Source organism: Coccomyxa subellipsoidea, assembly GCF_000258705.1.
Source record: "Coccomyxa subellipsoidea C-169, whole genome shotgun sequence".
NCBI classification, from domain to species: domain Eukaryota; kingdom Viridiplantae; phylum Chlorophyta; class Trebouxiophyceae; family Coccomyxaceae; genus Coccomyxa; species Coccomyxa subellipsoidea.
The window spans coordinates 233,421-253,588 of record NW_005178033.1 but is presented as its reverse complement, the minus strand read 5'-3'; the positions used below and the strand labels follow the sequence as shown (position 1 = coordinate 253,588).

Here is a 20,168-nt window from a genome sequence, read left to right as displayed (position 1 = left end):
CAGTAACAACCACCCTTGCTCTCCGAACAAGAATGAATAGCAATTGCATCAAACACCCTTTCTATTTCTGCCCCACATTTCAAGGCCTGAAAAATACTCTTACGAGTCATGACGGCTTCAGTATCAAATCTTGCCGTTGAAAATTTCATCCGAAACTTTTCAGCACAGCAGAGTAAGACTGCGTCAGACACCATCGCTTCACTCTTCCTTCTGGCCTCAGCCTCTTGTCTTGCCAGAGCAGTGCATCAGCGCAGACTCCTCAGCAGCTACAGCAGTCATAACAGAGCCTTGATCTGAGCCTCATTGCCTATTGCAGCATGCATTTGAAGTCTCAGAACGGCGCAAGCGCTCAGCTCAGACTTCTGCAGCAGTGGCAGGGTTGCCAGCAGTTGTAGTGGCAGCCGTTGGGGCAGCCTTGCGAGGGACTCCTTCGTTGGTTGCCAGAGGGGTGCCAGCTCCGCGCTTCTTGCCCATAAGACCTCCAAAAATGCCGCCCTGCAAGGTGCAGAATTCTTAGTCATGTGCATGGACAGGCCTGTATTGGGACTTAGACGTGCTTCAGGCATGCCTCTAAGATCAGTGAATATAGCAGACATGAGAAGACATTGGCAGATTGTTGCAGATGAAGAGACCATCAACTGATTTGCAAAGATAGAGTCAGCCTGCTGCATGTGCCTATTTTTAAGCTGCCAAACATGATCCCCAAAATTTGTGACATCACCCTCAAACAAACACAGGAGGCTATTTTTCATGCGCAGGAAGATAAGAGTGGAGCTTACTTGGCGCTCTGGAATGTGTGTGGTGCTGGCAACGAAGGGGTCATTCGTGGAGTTGATTAGCAGGCTCCTGCAGCACCCACACATGACTGATGACTGATGACAAAGACAATCAATTTTTGATCCAACATGCTTGATCTGTCTTTGCTGCTAAAATTCACCGAGGTTTGCTAAATATTGCAACTGGAATCTTGTGCTGCGGGACCCATGCACATGCTCAGCAGCCTCTAGCAAGCAACCACCATCAGACAGGCAGAAAACAGCTTGCTCCATGTCAGAATTTGCTACCGACAAACAAATGCATCTATGCATCTATGTTTGTGTTGTGGTATTCACGCCTGGGTAGCAGGCAAGGTATAATAGCTCGCGTCATGCCAGCATCTGCTTTGAGGGATAAAATGCACCTATGGAAGTGATGTGTGTGTAATTTCAAAGTTTGAAAGACAGGTGCCTCACCCGTCAGTCTGGTTGCGGGCAATGAGGGGGTGAGACAGCATTACTGCCCAGCCAAACACCACCTTGGCAGCAATGTCCAGCCCAGCATATGAAGCAGCCTGCGCAGCCCAGCACAAAATCTTTGTAAGTCACACTTTGTAAGGAGGTTTAGGGCGCTTTACTATGAGGCAGTCGAGCGTTGACAATGATAGCATGGTGCCTTGATTCAGGGATTTTAATTCTCCGCTGAGGCAGAGAACATGCAGGTAAAGCTGCATGCGGATCAGAGCACTTCTTTAGCCTTCAGTCATGAGCTCGGACGCAGGAATCTGGCCACAAGAAACACTCGATATGCTCTCTCACATTTGTTGTGTGTGCAGCACTGCAGCACTCTCTCCTCAGCACTCAACAATGTGTGCAGATCAGCTGCTTGCAACACTCGCACTTTACAGGTTCCCCCTGTAAACTGCTTTTGTCCCCATTACTAACATCGTACTGTTACTAATAAGATTACTGATTACCCCTTCCCAATCGTTAGTAAAGATTAGGAGAGCAGCTCACCTCAGCAGTGACAGAGATGTAGTCTGATCCCTCTGCCAGACCCCACACGATGGGGTAACCAAACCACAGCAGCGCCAAGTAGCCCGCCAGTCCAAAGTACAGCCCGGGCACCTGCGCAGAAAACAAATCACATTGTGTAAGCCCCTCGAGAGATTTGGGAGGGCAATTGCGAATGCAATACAAAGAGGAAGTAATTTCGTGCCCATGCAGGCAACTCACAGTACTGTCCTCTCAGCAGTCTCTGCTGAAGGGGGCAGCAGATCACAGAGCTGTCACAAGCGTAAAGGAAACAGGAAGTATTGGTTTTGGCTTGCAGTTCCAGGAGTCATCTGCCTGCAAATTGACTTCTTTGCCAAACTGCATCTGGTTCTACACTACATGCAGCGTCTCTATTGAAGCTTCAAATAGACACACAAAAGATAAGTGCCCAACTGACTGCCGTTAGTTACGCCGCAACAGACTTTCTGAGCACCGAGATACTCTGGCTCCCACATCAAGTGAAGAGCCCGGTTGCATGGAGACGGTGGGCACCATAATCTGCAAAATTTCAGATTAAAAATTTGTACGTAATTGCTGACCTGGCCACCCTGCGCGCAGGCGTCAATGGCACCCGGGAAGCTTAAGTCTGTATTTTTAAAATTTAAATTCGAATACAGCAGATATTTTTGCACCTGGCCGCCGCGAGCGCGGGCGCCCTTGGCTCCCGGGAAGAAGAGGCCCCAGAGAACGACGAAGAAGAATGCGCAGGAGACGCCGTAGTAACCCCAGCGGTAGCTGTTGGTGGACAGCGCGCCAAAGAGGCCCAGCATGATCATCGCCACGTCAGCAAGCACAATCCTGCGCACGGCAAAGGTCCGCACTTACGCACTGCACCACTCTTGTTCAAATGCACACACAAATGAACGGCGCATCAGCACAATGTTGCCATCTCAGCAAGCACTATGTTGCGCACGCCAGGACCAGAGAGACTACAATGCCAGCATTACAATTCACATTTATCTCGCTTGAAACTTAAAATTGCTGGATCAACACTATGCAGTACTTCTTATAGTTGCACTGCATGTGCACCCATTTATTCTTTGAGAAGAGGTAGTGGGCACATTTGCAGTGATGTATGATGTGAACTGATATGCACTCTTGGCTGCATGCACCTTGAAACTGTGCTGACAGCATACCAAATTGCCTGAATAGACGTCGAGGCAAATGGATACTCACCAGAGGGTGACGCCGATGGGGATGCCGGTCAGGAGAATGATGTCCAGAAGCAGCAGAGGAGTGGTGAAAAACCAGTCGATGTATCGCGCGTAGTAGATGTCACGCAGGTTGCCGTCCGGGTTGGATACCAGCGCCTTGCCGCCGCTGGCCGCCTGCGCGTTCAGATTCAAACTCTTGGACCCGAGGGACAGAGGATGGTGAGTTTCAGGACTAGTCATACCAGGTCTGCTCAGAAGCAGTGGAAAATAGGGGCCTGGATCGAAAAGGGAGCGCAAAGGGCAGCACAGCTGGTGTACGCTTGCTGCATGTCTTCCTTCAGTTTGTGCCAGGGACACAGGGAAGGATTGTAGTGATCTCTGCTCTCGTGCGGGACCCACGTCACAGACAGGGCAAGGGGGTCGTGAAAAAGCTGCTATAATCTTTCAAAAAATCATTGGATTGCGAGTCATCGAATCGCGTTCCCCAAAGGAGTTCAGGGGGTCACCATTGCGTAGTATGCAATGGCTGCGATGGTGACGATGGCCAGCGTGATATCTGCGCAGCACAGGAAATATTCATGCTGTAACAAACCAAATTCCAGAATATATCCCGCTTGTTCCATAAGAAGTAGTACAGTGCCAAGATCCGTCAATTGAAGGCAGGGATGGCGGAGGCCGTACATCCGTGGCTCCTCTTGTTGAGCGGTCTGGTGAAAGTCATGACCGCGAATGCAAGGGCGCTGAAGGCCATCAAACCGAAGGTGACCCAGTACTGCGCAAACAGCGATGGGTTAGCGATGCTAGATTTGTATTGACTCTCGCTTTTCGGCCGCTTCTACCAACCATCCTGTTCGGACTGACATTCTGCAACGCAAGTACTTTCCACTTCCTGGCAGAAGCTTGTCGAACTCCGTTTTTGCTCAAAACGAACTAGCGCTAACACTCAACATTTATGCTGCTCCAGGCTTGGGGCTGCTTTGCCGTCAGTGCATGCCGGGCAGATTTGGGACAGACTTACCATGACCAGGCCGCCCTCTCCGATCTGGTGAACAGCCATGATGAACAAATGCTATGAAACGGGCTTTTTAGCATCAAAGTATACTCAAGCGAAGTCTCAAGCTTGCATTGCGAGACTTTCCGTCCTTCTCATCGTTACATTATTAACAGGACCCTTAGCTTTTCTTTCACGTGGATTGCTTTATGACACTCCGGCACTGCTTGCCTGACTCAAGCAACCTTCTTTCATTGTGCAACGCAATTGCAAAGATATCGAAGGCATAGTATCACTTCAGGTTGCTTGCGGATCGTTTCGAGCCCGAGCTGCCTGCCGTGAACAGCCCATGGCCGGTAACATCCGAGTATGACAACAGCAAGCCCCAAAACTTTTGCTTATGATTAAATACTGGGTTAGTCTGAGGCATCTGGTGTCAAGAACAGGTTAATTAGTCAGATCCAGGTAATATCACGTTCCGAACTACATTTAAGGAGGACAACTCGATATCCCCATCTGCAGTAGGAAGCAGTACACATCAGAGACATTGGGTGCAGGTGCATTCCCGGCATCCTGCAGGCATTCTAGCAGTAACTCGGTGCTGTTGTGAATTGATATTTGATGAACAGTAGATACGACGTATTCCCTGAACGTGCAGGCCTGCAGCCCTCACCTGTCTCACCGATGAACTCAGTGGGAAGCCCAACCGGCCCTCGTACAGACTTGGTCATAAATACCAGAAGATGCGCAAGACGCAGAAGCAACTTAACAATAGCAGGTGAACCATCTTGATCGATCTACTTTGACCAGTTGCACTTTCCATTTTCTGCTAGATAGACGCTTTCCTGTAGACCTAATTAGTCTTATAGTGTGCATGGTATGCAGCTGCCACCGTGACACAGCCCAGCATCCTTCCAGCCCCCAAAGCAATTCTACCTCGGCCCAAACCCCCCCAGAAAATACAACCCAAGCAGCAGGAGCAGCAGCAGCATGGCTCGGAGGCAGCTGGGCCAAGAAGTGGAGCTATCAGCGAAAGGGAAGAGCTCTTCACAGATGCCGATTGGGATAACGTGATCAAGGGGTACACATCCCAGTATGTTGAGAGAGACTTCTGGGTGGATGCCTCAATGGTGGAAGGTGCGCGTGTCTGCCTGCACCTGCCAGCAGCTGCCTTTGCATGCAGCATTTGCAGCATACGTGAAGTCTTGCGTCAATCTCTGGGCAATTTCGCAGCAGTCTAAGGGCTTGTTGATTAAGCTCATCTCACCACAAGTCGTGCCCTGCTTAAGAGATTTACTTTCTGAGTCGCAACTGTGTGATTGGAGTATCCTTTCCTGCAAGTGGAAAGGATTCGGAGATGACCAATGAATTGTGATTGGACCTAAGTTTTATTCTCGAATATGCAGGTGAGATTCCAGCAGAGCTGAAGGGAACGCTGCTGAGGAATGGGCCTGGGCTATTTGAGGTCGGCGGGACACCAATTGGCCAGCCGTTCGACGGCGATGGAATGGTAAAATTCCAGCTTTAATTGAAAACAGAGTCTCTCAATGTATCTGAAGTGTTCTATATGTCATGAGATATCTGACCTGGAAGGCTTCGAATCTAAAGTGTAATGTAGACTTAAGGACCAACCAAAGTAAGGGGAACATGCTTTAGAACTTGCATATGGCAAGAACAAGTCATGCTTCACCAGAGTATTCTTCAGATGCTGAATTGAAAAGTAGTCAGGAAGAAATCGAAAAATTGCAAAAAGGAGGTGGGTTTTAGTATTCGTACCCTCCACCTTCTTTGTCCAATGACAACTACAAGTGAGGTTTATTCCGTGCAATTTAACATGCCTGGATTGAATTTTTTTCGATTATATACGAACGAAACGTAGCGACGTCAACTTGTCATCGATGCAGCAGGCCGGGATCTATAGCTTGTAATTTCTGCTGAGGCTTATTTGCAAATGGGCTACAATAACAATAAAAGGGCTCGATTACGTTGAAAGGCTGTAAGCTGCAGAGGGTTTGCTATGCAGCTGTTTCTCAAGGGGCAGCCATGCATGTGCATGCTCACTCACATGGCACCCACACTATCATCTTCGAGGTCTGATGAGCTAGAATCGTTATAATGAAATATGAGGATGCATCAATTGATCTGCAGGTGTGTTCCTGGGCGTTCAAGGCTGGCCGCTGCTTTTTCCGCAGCCGCTACGTGCGCACAGAAGCATTCATGGCAGAGCAGGAGGCCGGTCGAATGCTGTTCAGGTACGAGCAGCGGCGCATTTTTTATGCACTACCGAAAATAGCTCAAATGACAGAAGAGAATGTGGTAGGCTTGCTTATGTTCATGCTGCTCAGAAGAGTGGCAATGTGGAGGGCAGTGGCAGTGTTTCTGGGTCTGGAGTCAATTCTGGATCTAAATTCAAGATGGATGCACAGCAGGATGCACATATCTGGCTATTTTTGTCTACATTATGTTGCGCCTTGTTTGGATCTGGTGATTCCATCAAGGGGTAGGACTTGTGGTAGCTTTCACCTGCAGCTGGTCTGCAGACGCACCTTGCCTCCCTGGCAGCAACAGCGTTTAATCACAAGGTGGCAATGTAACATTTGCTTGCTTCAGGGGTGCGTTCTCGGTTGGCAACCCATCTGGCGGTCGATTTTTTAACCCCCTGGACCTTCGCATCAAATCCATTGCCAATACCAACGTTGTGCACTGGGGAGGCCGCACGCTCGCCCTGCATGAGGTGAGTCATCATGACTAATATTTGATTAGTAAGCAGGTGCGTCCTTGCCAAGCCAAACTGCAACTTTCTGGAAGCTTGCGCATCTCTGCAGCTGCCACCAGAGCATGCGTGGCCTTTGTGCTGCTCGAGAGTCCCCGACTTGAAGCATGCAATGCAATAGCTGTCTTTTGGCAGGCCATTTAAATCCAGGGAAAGGTTTGCAAGCACGAGATGGATTCTATTTAAACAGTTGGAGGACAAAGTCTGAGCAGGTTTGAACAACAACAAAAAGGAATGCCACCAGTGCAGAGGCATCCGGGGGATCCGAAAAAGAACATCAGGAGAGAATATAAAACTGCAGGGATATCTTGGATCTTTCAGAACCTTTTTTGGTTGCATTTCAATTGAATCGCTGTGTTTGCTCTGCTGCAGAGGGATCTGCCGTGGGAGCTCGACAGCACGCTGCGCACGTTGGGAAGAACAACTTTGAATGACACCCTCGGTGCCGGCAGTGACCCCCAAAACTTTGGGTCCCACATCCGCACCTTCAGGCAAGGCCGCGCTCTCTTCTGCATCGCATGCCAGTTTGAATGTACTAGGCATCGGGAATATTGCAGATTGGTGAAGCATGATTGCGGAGAAGACACTGGCACATCTGCCAAGGTGGGTGCTTGACCGAGCAAGATGCCTCGGCAGATCATGGCATACATAATACTGTCTGGAAGGAGTTCGCGGAGCATGTCAGGGATGTCAGGCTCGGCCACGCCGCCGCCGGCCGCGCCTGCGCCCCGGCAAAGCTACACTCTCATGCCCATCCATGCAAGACTCTTTTTATCATCCTTGCAGAAGAAGCACGTTTCCGTGAGAGAAGCAGTAGTAAGATTTGTGAGATCAGACAATCACCAAAAACATGCACATGTCTGAGGTGCCATGATTGAGGTGCTATCACTCCAGATTTTGAAGGAAATAGGGCTCTGCAGGGAGGATGATGGCTCTCGGCGGCTGATCGGGTCAACATTTGCCGAGGGGCTCACAAAGGGGACGCTGACATTTCTGGAGTATGGAGAAGACCTGCAGGTGCTGTTCAAAACCACAGCAGAGCTCCCGGTGAGCGCCCGATTACTAGTTTGTGATCAGAGTTGACTCATTGTTTTTCGCTGCTCTGCCATCCCCCTGATTCCAACACGTGACACTGAAAGGCAGTGAGCAGAACAAAAGCATTTCAGAAAATCCGGTTCTGCGTGTTTTGCTTTTCTGCGCAGTGCCTTTCTCCTCGAGTACCTTGGACCTTCTTGCAACAGGGTAGTCCTGTGTGCAGCAAAGAAAGGCCACCCTCCTTTACAAACTGCAATGACCTGATGAAAGTATGATGTCATGCACACAGGGAGCGGGGTTCGGCTTCTTCCACGACATGCTGGTGACTGATCATTACTACATTGCGCTGGAAAATCCCATGCGCCTGGACCTGTCCAAGATGGCGACCCAGTACGCCCTCGGCCGCGCCTGCCTCGCCGAGTGTCTGAAATATGACCCTGCCAAGCGCACGAAGATACACTTGATCCCCCGGCCCGGCCGCTCGGGTGGGTGACCTACCTGGCTTCCTCAGGATTTGTTCACGCATCACAGTGTTTTTCTTGACTGACTAATCCCCCCGTTGCTGACATGTTGCAGTTTGCTTGCATGCACAATCTGTGATGCACTCTTCCCAACATGTTACAGTTTGCTAGCATGCACACTTTGCGAGCCGTTGCAGTGTTCTTGTGTGCAGCCTTTCATGCAAAGAGCATCCTATGGCTCTCAGTCCTTCTACTGCAGCAGTACGCCCGCTGCTCTGGGCACTCCCAATAACACAGAGCTAGACATCAGACCTTCTTAACTCCATAGGGAGGAGAATAACTTGACTGCCTGACCGACAAGCCTTGGAAAACCCTCAGTGCAAAACGGTCGAGAAAACTACCACTGATTATGTGACTGATCTCCTGACCTTAACAAGGTTGTCATTGTGCTGCAGGAAAGGCAGGGAAGCGAGTGACTTTGGAAACAGAGCCGCTATTCTGCTTTCACCATGTGAACGCATTTGAGGAACCCGGCAGCGAGCGCGTGATGATGGACTGCCTGGCAATGTCCGGGGGCGTTGACTTCGGCGCCGATTTTGGAAATCTGAGCGCGGAGTTTTTCCAGCGCGCCCTCTGGCGCACCGCGCTCACCCGACTCACCCTTGACCCTGCTGGTGGAAGGGTGCGGAAACCGACAAACCCTATGCATCTAGTGTTTCCGCCAGTGACTGGGTATCCCGACTTGAGGATGCTTGTTATTAAGAGGCATGCAGTATGAGCATATTTTTGAGATGCACATGTGCTTCCCTTGACTTTGATTGCCAGCTAAGATTTGCTGATAGAATCAACCTTTTGGCAGCTTTTTAATTTTAAGCATACGGCTTCTCAAATTCAAGCGAGCATCAAATTCCAGAGAGGAATGTCAATTTTTGAGAAGAATCCTGCATGCGGCTGGCTGGCCTTAGGAGGGGCTGAGTTGCCAATCATACCAGCTCAGCACCTCGGAAGTGAATTTGTGAGTTTGCATGCGCAGGTGGGTGTGTCAAGGATAGCGGAGCAGCAATCGATGGAGATGCCTTCTTTGGCTCCGGCCTGTTCTGGCCGCCCCTACCGCTACGCGTATGTCACCAGCAGCAGATTTGTGGGGCCGCGCGGCTGGGGACCCCCCCAGGTAATGTACCCTTTTGTCAACACACCCACTGTTTTTGTTTCACTGTTTTGTTTCACAGACGCTGTCCCTGCGAGGAGGCAGGGTGCGTCTGCAGACAAGCTGCTGAAAAGGCTGCCATAAGTTTGCCCCTCCAAGCAAGACCTGATGAACTGCGCATGGTGCAACCTTTAGCAGTGCGGAGTCTGCCAGTCTACACTTGCAATCGGCAGATTGTAGCGCAGGTCTAAATCACACAGTACTGACGAGATGCTGCAAGAAGAATCCTTGTATAGCTCTCTTGCGGATCATCAATGCCATGACGATATGCGAGATTTTGAAGAGCGTGCCTGCGGAGAATCCAGTGAAGTGCATTCAGATGCTGAATGGGATATTGAATGCTGCGCAGGATATCATGAAGGTGACGTTGCCATCCCTTGCATCAGCGCCCAGCGATGAGTCAGCAATTGGGTCATCAGGCAGGCTGGAGCGGTGGAGCCCAGGCAGGGACAGCTTTGCCCAGGAGGCCATCTTTGTGCCCAGGACGGGCAGGGGGGATAGTAGCGATGACAAGGGGAATGATGTTGATGACAGGCGGAGCGAAGACGAGGGTTGGCTGCTGGCGCCGGTGTTCCGGTCGGCAAGCATGACTACGGACTTAGTCATCCTCGACGCTGCTGATGTGGCGGCCGGCCCTGTCGCCACGATTCACCTCCCCCACCATATCCCCATAGGCAAGTCACTCAAAACCCTCCCTTATTCCAATTGGCATCCCTGATTTCTGAGATCTTTTTTTACTTGGGCACTAGTGTCCCGTGGATGCATTGCGGACAGGCTTATCACCCTACCTTACTTTTCTGTGGTAATTGGCTAATTTGTGGTTTCAGTGGAACGCTGTCTGGTGGCGCCAAATGGATGCCTTATAATGCTATCAAGGACATGCCGGTTTGGGATTGCTGTCTTTTTTTGATATTTTAATAAGGGATACCGGACGATCTTGGTGTGCAGGTCTGCATGGGACCTTTACTGGTGCATATCTTGGGCCACCGCTGGATGACAACTCTCCCCCAAGGGAGCATGACATCAGGAGCGGAGTCTCATGCCATGGAGTGCCCAGATACACTACACCGGAATTTTCGGCATGAATCCATTTTACAAATGTACAACACGTGCAACAGATGCCATTGCTCTGTTGCTTCCTGCACCCTTCTTTTCTGGACAGTTAAATACAAAAACATAATGACAAATTTCTGTCACGGGCAATTGCCGTTTCAGAGTCTACTGTGCACCGCTCTACAGAAGACAGCAACCTTGCACCTTCGAAGAATTCTTTGCAACCTGTGTCATTTTGAAGATGTGCATCAAGGCCGCAACTTTCTTTGCCTGCCTGCATTGTGGCAGAGCAATGACAAGTGGATCTGACCTTTTCTATTGGTTATTAGTAATAGCGCTCACTTGGGCACTGATTTACTAGCGGTCTGTACCATGACCTGTTGCTCCCAGCTCTGGCGCATGAAAAATATATTGCAGATGTATCTGTAAACAATTGTGTTAGCCAAGAGCACTCCATGTTGCCACCGACGCACATACTCCCACACTTCTAGTGATTTTCTCAGATCTGAACTTTGTCTGATCCCTGCAGGGATTCTCTGATGCATCTGCACATCACCCGCTACCAAGCACCTTGTCTAATAAAAGACGCCTGCTTTCTTGTCCTAGAGTGGTGCCGGCATGATGCCAGCGTCTGACAGGCAGTCAGCACACGCATGGCAGCTGCATTCAGAGATATCCTCGCCATAGACTCTAGTAAATGAGTGGTCTCGTTTGGACAAAGGCAGTTTCACCTGGAAGGTCTTTCCCTTGAGAGCCATGCTGGTGGGGAGCAAATGCATGCTAGCACTGTTGCCCCAGGCAATGCAGATGTCATTCAGGCTCTCGGCAAGCGCCTCTGTGTCTCCAAGCTCCACATGCAGCTCCCTGGAACTCAGCGCAAGACTCTCCAGGCGCACAGATCGCTGAATGCTGACATAGGCGCTGTACATATATACACACTAAATTCTTACGTACCGTAGGTAGTGTGACACTGCGGTGTATGATTCAGGTTCCCGCAGCTCTTGAGGCTCTTTGCAAGCCAACGCCCCGCGCACCTGCTCATACCTGGAATTTGGTTGCAATATTTTTCAGGAGGGCTCAGACCTGCGACATCCGATAATGCTACTTTACGCCCGGATCTAATATTACCTACTGTCTTGGTTCACTGAGCTTGGTACGTAGGTGTCCACGATGAGATGCAGGGCGGTCTGGAGTGGTGCACCGGGACCTCCAGCGCGGTTTTATAATTTTCTTTGCATGGTATCTGAGGCTGTTTCAAAACTGCTTTGGAAGTCCAATGTTTGGGAGCACATTTTGTGAGGCGCACGCTTCCCAAGGCGTTCCCTTGCAGGAGGCAAAATTTGGGAAGCTAAAAGCGAAAAGAATTTCGTGGCAAAGCATTGAAACTTCAATAAAATAAAGCTTGGCTGGATATGGATTGCTCGAGTGAATGCTGCGAACCGGATCCTGCTTGCCACCTGGTCGACGATCCAACACTAGCAGATTGCTGTAGGCGCGATCTGCAGGAGCAAAAATACACGCAGCGCATCAAGAAGCAGCTGTTGTCTCATGATAGGACGTATGAACGGATTCACATCGCCAACGGCGTGATCCTTCGGGATCCTAGAGAAATTAGAGAAGCAGTGCAGATGGAGGAAGAGCTTGACGTCCTTGCAACTGACAGCGATGACGATGCAGGTGCCATAAATGCTTTTCTCATAGCTGCTTGATTTTGAGAGGAGTTTCCTGATCTTTTGCTGACGCATTACTGTCTTGTATCCAACATGCACAGCAAACGTCAGCTCAAGCAGGCCAGCCTGACTGAAGGTTTTGCTCTGCGATCAGCCTTGCAGGAGGTGCGAGAGAGGCGTATGAGAGAATTATTCCAGCAGAATGCGCTAAGCAAGGAGGCTGCTGTGAATGGGGCAGGCACTTTGCAAAGTGTTCCAGAACATGACCTACAGGTAATACATCACACTGTGGAGGTCATAGCAGCTAAATCCATTAAGATTCCTGGTTTGTCATTGATGTATGAACTCCTGTCCTCCATGCAGAAATACTTGCTCCTCTTGTTATGCAGACATGCGCTTGTGCGTGAAGGATGCCGGGCAAGACTTACAGCGATTGATAAACGATGGATTCTTGTGTGCACAGAGAACACTTAAGAAGGCTTCAGCAGCCGCAATCGTCTGCCACATCTGCATTCCAGGGTGTGAGGTACAACTATCATTCATCATGCGTTTGCTGCCAAGCATGCCTTGCTCACCATGCTTCACACTGCACCACTTAGCCTGCTATGGGCTGCACATGCATCGCTATGAGTTCGTGTAAAGGAAGCCAGTCTCAGCAATCGCATTACCAGCCTTAGAAGTGAGAGGAACTTTGTGTCTGGTGGCAGGCTGATGCACAGCTGGATGAGGCGCTGGATTCTTTGGCGCACCAGTTCAGAGGCACTGCCTTCCTGCGGACCCCCATAGCTGACCCCAGGTCGCCTGTTCTGGCACAGCTCGGCCTGCTCTGTGGCTCAGGTGGGAATCTCACCTCAGACCTGCAATTCCTAGAAGAATGTCATCTCCTAATTGTCTCATCATGCTTTTTGTATCATGTAAATCCCAAGATTATATCTCATAAAGAATTGGCAACCAGTCGAGACCTGTACTCTGCAGTGAAGAGATCCAGAGAATTTCCAGTGAGCTTGGCGTCAGTGCCGCCCACAAGCCATATTTCACACCTACTGGTAGGACTTTCCAAAGCAAGCCAAGGACGAGGCTCCGATGGACATTGTGAAGCTGGCGTGCAACTTCATGATGTAACAATTTCTCCAGGATGATGACAGCTGTTTTGCTGGGTCAAGTGCAGGGCTGGTGTGCTTTAGGGAGGGTGAGGTGAGCGGCAGAGCGCCCTTGGAAAGCCTGGGCAGAGACGGGGCGATCTTTGAGGAGAATGTGCTCAGGTGAGCGCCTGACGCACTCTCTGGCTGCCACATTTCCCAATGAGCAGTATCCATCAAGTTGCGACACGGATGGCCGGTGCTAGTGGTGTCAATACCGAGGCTGCTGTTGATGGCCTGCCTGCCTTGGAGGAAGCATTTAGGAGCTGCCTGCCCTCTCGTGCTCCTCAAGAAGCTTATCACAGTGCCTGTGAGGATAGACTGGATGTTGTGGAACTACCATCAGATAAGGACCAAAGGGACTTTAGTCACCGGGGACTTGGGGAAAAAGGCTTTGTTGTGCGCAGCTTTCTCAGGAAGTCTGGGGCGCTGCACAAGTCTGAGACTGGCGCCAGGGGGGACAAAGATGACAGCGATGCTGATGAGGTGAGCTGCTGCTGCGACTGATATTCCTGCCTCTGATACCAAGAAGCAGCGCCCGAAACCTTGCCAGCTGATTTTCATTAGCTCTGGCAGTGCCTGTTTGTCAATTCCTCAGCTGCATTCTGTTGGAACTGAGATTCATGGCAACAACACTTCAGATAAAACTGGAAGGGGTACATACTGTTGGATTGAGGGCTTAAGGGAGGTAATTAATTGGCAGGGTGAGGAAAGCGAGTGGCAGGAGCCGTGCACCATCTGCGGCAGGCGATACTATCACGAGCACGTCAGGAGCGTGACAAAGGGAAACATCGGCATTGGCCAAGATGCAGATGGGGACTAAGCATCAGCTGCGCATTTGCAGCCTGCGTGCATATGGACTTGTTGTAACTAATGATGGTGTTTTCAGCTCGAATACGGATTAATGCCGTTCACATTTTGGATCAGCAGAAGGACCCTGTGCAGGATCTTGCTAGAAGCAGAAGCTTCTCGCCAGATGTAATGGTGTGCTGCAGTCTTGCATTGCAGGTGAAGGATAGCTGCAATTGCAAAGGTGTGCTCAGATGATGGCTTTTGTTTTGTAGTGAAGGCAACCCAGAAAGAGAGCAGGAAGGCCCTCAATTCCCCAACGTCAAGGGGTGAAGGATGCATCAGGAATACGGACGGAACGGGGACAGGCACAGCATCATCTCGCTCGCCACAGACAGCGATCAATAACCTTCCCGTTCTTTGGGTTGAAAATTCCTAAGGATACCTGTTGCGAAATATCCTTTCTCGGCGAAGATCAGCAGCGCTCAAAAAATAAGGGCTTGATCTCCATACTAGTTCACACTGATCTGCTCTGCCAAAGCCAACGCAAAGCGAGGAGGGAGATGGGGAGGAATATCAGTCCGCGCGTTTTGTTCGGTTAAAGATTGCATTCCATCGGGTGCGTCTTTCACTGCGGCTGTGCCCAGGCAACCGAGCCAACTGGACATGATGAAACTAAGACACAGCGACTTTTGCAGCTGTGGCAGTATAAGTATGTCGACAAGCAATCTGCCTTTGGGTTTCCTACAGATCGCTTGGGTTTCCTACCCGGTAGGTGACCTGTGTTCTGGCATTTATTAGGGAGGCAATGCGGACATGGTTCGCTGACGAACGAAGGTATGTTCCTTCGCAACAACTCTACTCGCAGATCTGCTCAAGTCGTAAATCTGTCCACATTTCCAACTGGACGCCAGATTCTGCTCGCAAATGGCTCCCCCTGGTGCTGGCACCAGCATGAGCATTCTTTAGCCAAATTACTCGACGAAAGCAGATATTTTAAGACTTTAGGGTCAAAGCCCACCAAGGGGATTGAGCCCCCGCCCTGCCAAAAACAGCTTCATGTAGCTTCCCTTGAGTTTGGGATTGTGCTGCAATTACTTGTCTGTTGCAGTGTCCAACACCACGACACCCTCTGCTCGTCTTTAAACATATGCTTTGGAAACTCAGTTATTAAAATTACGACGGACTGAGACCTTATCTGTTTGCCCTTCTAACATCCTTAGCTCTGAATATTAGGGTGCATGCGAGTGGAAGCCTGCAGTCGCAGCTACTTGAGTATGCAGCTTGTGTATTTGGACAGAATCAGACATCTTTCCATAGAGTATTGCAACACCTGCCCACCTTCGTGAAAGCATTCTTGACATTGCACAGGCAGCAGGTGCCTCAAGTCACCCGTAACTCTACCTCTCTGGCTCTTCAGTTGTGACACGCAGCCTCTGCAGTTCAAGGTCTTGACACAAGCTTGTGACAAGAGATGGCATGTAAACTAAGCCCTCCTATAAACTCTTGTGATTGTCAGACCACCGCAGTGTCAGGCCATAAACTTGTCCTCGGCCCATGCACCCTTCAGAGAGGGCTGACCCGAGCCGGGTGCAGCGCGCAATTCCCCTTGGCCAGACCTTTTCCCCTTGACCCAACCACCGCGGTACACATCTCCGTTGGCGTATGTCATTGTGCCCTGCCCGTGCAGCTGAGTATCCTTCACCTGCCCTGTGTATGTCGCGCCGCTCTTCCAAATCACCTTGCCTGCATGCATGACATTCCACTGAGCACTCTTATGAGATGCAATCAGTAATCTGCAGGCATGCCCCTAAGGGCAGCAGCTCTGTGTGTGCATGCACTGAGTGCACACTTGGGTCACTGACAGCGCAGCAGAAAAAGTCAATGGCACGGTAACGCAAAGTATGGCAATCTCGGTTGCTCAGGTGTCAAAGGCTGTGCAATGGCTAATGCTGATGTAAGTGCCAATGTGCCAGTTGCTCAGAAAGAATGATAATGAAAGCCTCATGTGGCTTCCTGGGACGTTTCCCTTTTTACTTTTGCTCTGCAATAAAGCCTAGCACAGACAAGCTCCACTTTGTCATCAAGATTCGGCGGGGTGTAACGCAACACTAGGATGCAGACTTTGTAGGCCCCGCAGACATCGTTGCAGACGCCCTGCGTGCATGCCCTATGGCCTTTGGCTTTGGATTCGGCGGCCTATATCAATAAGATCATTTGTAGCAATCAGTTTCCATCTAAGCGTACCTGCGCTATGCGGCTTGCCAGCACTTTCAGTACCGAAGTAACTTACTAATCAGTGACACTGCCAGGCCTTACCTGTGCCATGCGGTTTGCCGGCTTGCCAATCGCCGTCGTAGACGTGTCCGCAATACCTGTCGAAGCGGCAGCGCCCGTGTGGCAGATCCTCCTTCCACTGCCCGACAAGCGTGCCACGGCTAGACTTGGCTTGCTTTTTGCCCTTCTCTTTGCTGAGCACCTCCAAGCTCATGCAGAACAGCTTGCCGTCCTCGATGTCCAAAATCTTCCCTGATGGGGAGAAGTGATACTCCCCCTTGCCATGGCGGGTGCCATTCTTGTAGTTTCCAGTGTATGACTCGCCATTGGGGAAAGTCTCCGCTCCTGGGCCGTTTTGCCTGGGGCAAGGCACATAAATCAATGTCACAACTCAGCAGCGTACAATATCTTCCCTGAGTGATATTGACGGCCGACAGCCGTAAAAACCTGCAAGATTTTGAAGGTGGCTGCCGGCTCAGAATTGCCAATCAAGATTATGCAATGTTGGCTCACTGTGCTTGGATGTGGCAAACCCACTGTATCCTGGAGCTTCTTTGTAGGCCCACTTTGCCTCCGGCAGGAACAGCACATATCAAAAGTGCCCAAGAGATACAGACTATTCTGAAAGGGATAATATGAAGCCCCATCATGATCAGAGCACAGGGGTTACTAAAAGTAGTCTTTCGTAACCCCTGCAGAGCATGAAATCGTCATCTGCCCAATGTGCACCTTTATCACCCTGTGTCAGGCTGATGTGCAAGACACTGAAGTGTGAGGATTCCTTGGCTGCTCACCTGCCATTCTCATATGCCCCTCTGTGGCTGTAGCCGTTTGCCGTGGTGTACCAGCCTTGCCCATGATATTTGCCATTCACGAAGTCCCCCACGTACGCAGAGCCATCGGCTGATCGCTCATCTCCCTTGCCGTGCTTCTTACCACACAGCCAGCTGCCCTCATAGCAGTAGCCGTCAGGCTCGGTGAAGCGCCCCTGGAGCGATATTTACAAGTCGGCAAATGTTACACACTCTCTCCAGCCTGGAAAATGCAGAAGGGCCCAACCATCCTCTGGAGCTCCGTCAAATGATTTTGAAGCAATGTGTTGACTGCAGACTTGTATGCCATACGTGCATTCTGTCTGTACCTTTGCATCAGATGTATGCTTGCAATCTTGTAACGGGGTGCGCTTCTGTTTTGGTTGTCTATAAGTGGACGAGTATTGCCGAGTCACCTGGCCGTGCATCCTGCCGTTGAGCAGTGTGCCGTAGTAATTTGAGCCATCCTCCCATTTCACGCACTTTACAGGCGCTTGCTTGCCTGACTCTGACTTCCTTGTGAAGAGGCGCTTCAGCCAGGTGATGATGCTCACAGACTCCTTGCCGGTGTGCCTGCATGGTTCCAAAGCCTGCAAAGGTGCCACGATATCAACTACCTTCAACCTTGAGTAGTACCCTCAGTTACTGCTTCACGGACTGCTGCATCATATCAGCATCAAGCTGCATCAACAGCCAAAGGGGATCTGGCTGCCTTGTCTGAGACGGAAACACCTGATCTCAAGAGCACTTGGGCAAATTGTGCTCGATTCCCTTCCACAGGTCTGCAGTTAATTGTTGGTGCCAATATCAGGACTTGGTCGCCCCGGTTTGAGTTGACGTTAGTAGAAAGGACGCACCACTATCACCGTCAGCACCTTCTCGAGATCGACCGAGTCCCTGACGGCGGGTTTGCGGAGACAGCTGAGCCCACTGTTCCAAAACAGAGGAAAGCGTCAACAGGGGAAACTAGATTGCCCAAAAGACTGTAATTACTGTAGCCACGAGGTGGCGGCTGCGGGCATTAGGTCTGCTGTTTATGTGAACAGTAGATGAGGTCAGGTTTAAGAAGCAGAGCACAGGAGGAGAGATATACTTTGCACCTGTAGGTTGCCATCCTGACAGATCAAAACCTTCACAGTCTCCTTGAGACGAACGATGGAGGTCAAGCGGAGATTTGCGATGGTATTCCAACGCTTCAGCCTCAGGGCTTGCACTGTCACAAATCAGTTCGATCAATCGACTGATGAGGTCGACAGCAATATCAATGTGATATGTCAGAAGCGCCACTTCTCTTTTGGCGGGATCAGTGTAGCTTCACGGATTTCGAGGCGTGTTTCGTATATTGATGTTAACACCCCTGTGGTTAGGTTGACAGGGGTTACTGAACATAACCCTCTCCAGCTCTGCTCGCAAGGCCCCATCGATGCTGTTGATGTTTATTTAAACATTGCTGGCCGCCATCACTTCCAAGAAGGCGTCATGGATAGGATTCTTTAATAGCAATGTGCGGGCACCTGAATGCAACCTGTATGACTGAAGATAGGAATTTAATACATAATATCCTTGCTAGGGTTGACTTGCAAGTCAGGTGGTAGAAGAATTCACGATCATGCCATTTTAATTTGAAAGCAACATTAGTTATTTTGTCTTCGCGACACTTTTCTAGACGTGCATCTTTACACATGTGATTCAGTACTCACGCCGAGCTTTGCTTTCAATTCCAACAGGACTTGCCCACCTCCTTGCAAGCAACATGTCAACAACACATAGGCAGCAGGTGCCTCAAGTCACCTCGACTCAGAAACATTGGCCATTTCAGTTGGACAAGCAGCCTCTGCCAATAAAGGCCTTGGCATAATCAGTGGCACGCCATACTTGTGACAAGATATGCTTGCTTTCAAAATCAGCCCTCCTGCAATGTCTGACAACAATGTTTATTGGAATCACCAAACCACCGCAGTGTCAGGCCGTAAAAGTGTCCTCGGCCCATGCACCCCTCGGTGATGGCTGCTCCGAGCCGGGCGCAGCGCGCAATTACCCTTGGCCGGACCTTTCTCCCTTGATCCATTTACCCTCTTACACGTCGTCATTCGCATATGTCATTGTGCCCTGCCCATGCAGCTGAGCATTCTGCACCTTCCTTGAGTATTTGGCGCCGCTCTCCCAAGTCACCTTGGCTGCGGGCATGTGAGAAGCGTTGTATCTTATACACCCTGCGCAGGTGCGTGCAGCTTCCTGGGGCGAAAAAATAAAATTGAAGTCATCTTAAGAGCTATCGGTACTGTGCCAGGAACCATGATTTCTTGTATGATACTGTAAAACAAGCTTGTTTTGTGAGATACTGTGACACAAAGTGGCCTTGCATATTGAGCAGGAGATGTGAAATGCACATGAGCAGCTCTCATTATTATTTGTTATTGCAGGTCGGCAAAAGCACAGCCAGAGGCCATAGGGCATACACTCAGGGCGACTGCAGCCACGTCTGCAGGGCCAACAAAAGTCTGCAGCCTGGTGTTGTATCAGAAATCATCATGGAATGCAAAAAGTTGGAAATGTCAGGAGCCTGGCAAGCTGCAGGGAAAAAAGCCAGCTACTTAAATATTCACAATATTTGTACCACCTGTGAGGCTGCTTCTGGGCAACGCACGCACCTTGATCCACTAGCGTATGGATTTTTTCTGCTGTTCACAAACTCTTACACAACGAAATACATATGCAAAGTTCCCAAGTTCATATCTGCTTATTTGCATGCAGGTATGAATGGTGCCACTGAATAAATACACAAGAATTTTCCAAAGCGTGCATTGAAGCCCATCGTAGCTTGGTCACTTTTACAGCTAGGTGAGACTTTAATTCCTTCCTCTATGGAGGCCGACTTGGAGAACGTTTCATTCTCTTCAGAATTGCTGCCCCAACGCCTATGATAGGAGTTGGCCTCAAATCTCATGTGTGTTTGCCACTTGTGTTGGGCTATAGCTATCATAGCATGATGGCAT

General features: G+C 50.1%; 3 protein-coding genes across 3 annotated transcripts; 1 reads left to right on the top strand and 2 right to left on the bottom strand.

The window, feature by feature from the left end:
- Positions 1-354: 354 nt before the first annotated feature.
- COCSUDRAFT_42526 (family A G protein-coupled receptor-like protein) lies at positions 355-4,022 on the bottom strand (the record flags this gene model as incomplete). Its single annotated transcript, XM_005646631.1, has 9 exons — positions 355-495; positions 780-846; positions 1,233-1,330; positions 1,773-1,883; positions 2,444-2,609; positions 2,988-3,139; positions 3,472-3,521; positions 3,647-3,737; positions 3,984-4,022. 9 exons carry the CDS (start codon positions 4,020-4,022, stop codon positions 355-357), a joined length of 915 nt encoding a protein of 304 aa, XP_005646688.1.
- A 2,049-nt stretch (positions 4,023-6,071) lies between these two features.
- COCSUDRAFT_16838 (carotenoid oxygenase) lies at positions 6,072-10,150 on the top strand (the record flags this gene model as incomplete). Its single annotated transcript, XM_005646630.1, has 8 exons — positions 6,072-6,208; positions 6,567-6,694; positions 7,182-7,253; positions 7,640-7,776; positions 8,054-8,249; positions 8,663-8,907; positions 9,259-9,482; positions 9,826-10,150. The coding sequence occupies 8 exons, from the start codon at positions 6,072-6,074 to the stop codon at positions 10,148-10,150; spliced, it is 1,464 nt and encodes a 487-aa protein (XP_005646687.1).
- A 5,165-nt stretch (positions 10,151-15,315) lies between these two features.
- On the bottom strand, positions 15,316-18,286 carry COCSUDRAFT_55839 (histone H3 K4-specific methyltransferase SET7/9 N-terminal domain-containing protein; the record flags this gene model as incomplete). The annotated part of the gene is made up of 7 exons (XM_005646629.1): positions 15,316-15,338; positions 15,665-15,829; positions 16,403-16,719; positions 17,155-17,348; positions 17,589-17,762; positions 18,030-18,102; positions 18,273-18,286. 7 exons carry the CDS (start codon positions 18,284-18,286, stop codon positions 15,316-15,318), a joined length of 960 nt encoding a protein of 319 aa, XP_005646686.1.
- Positions 18,287-20,168: the final 1,882 nt, after the last annotated feature.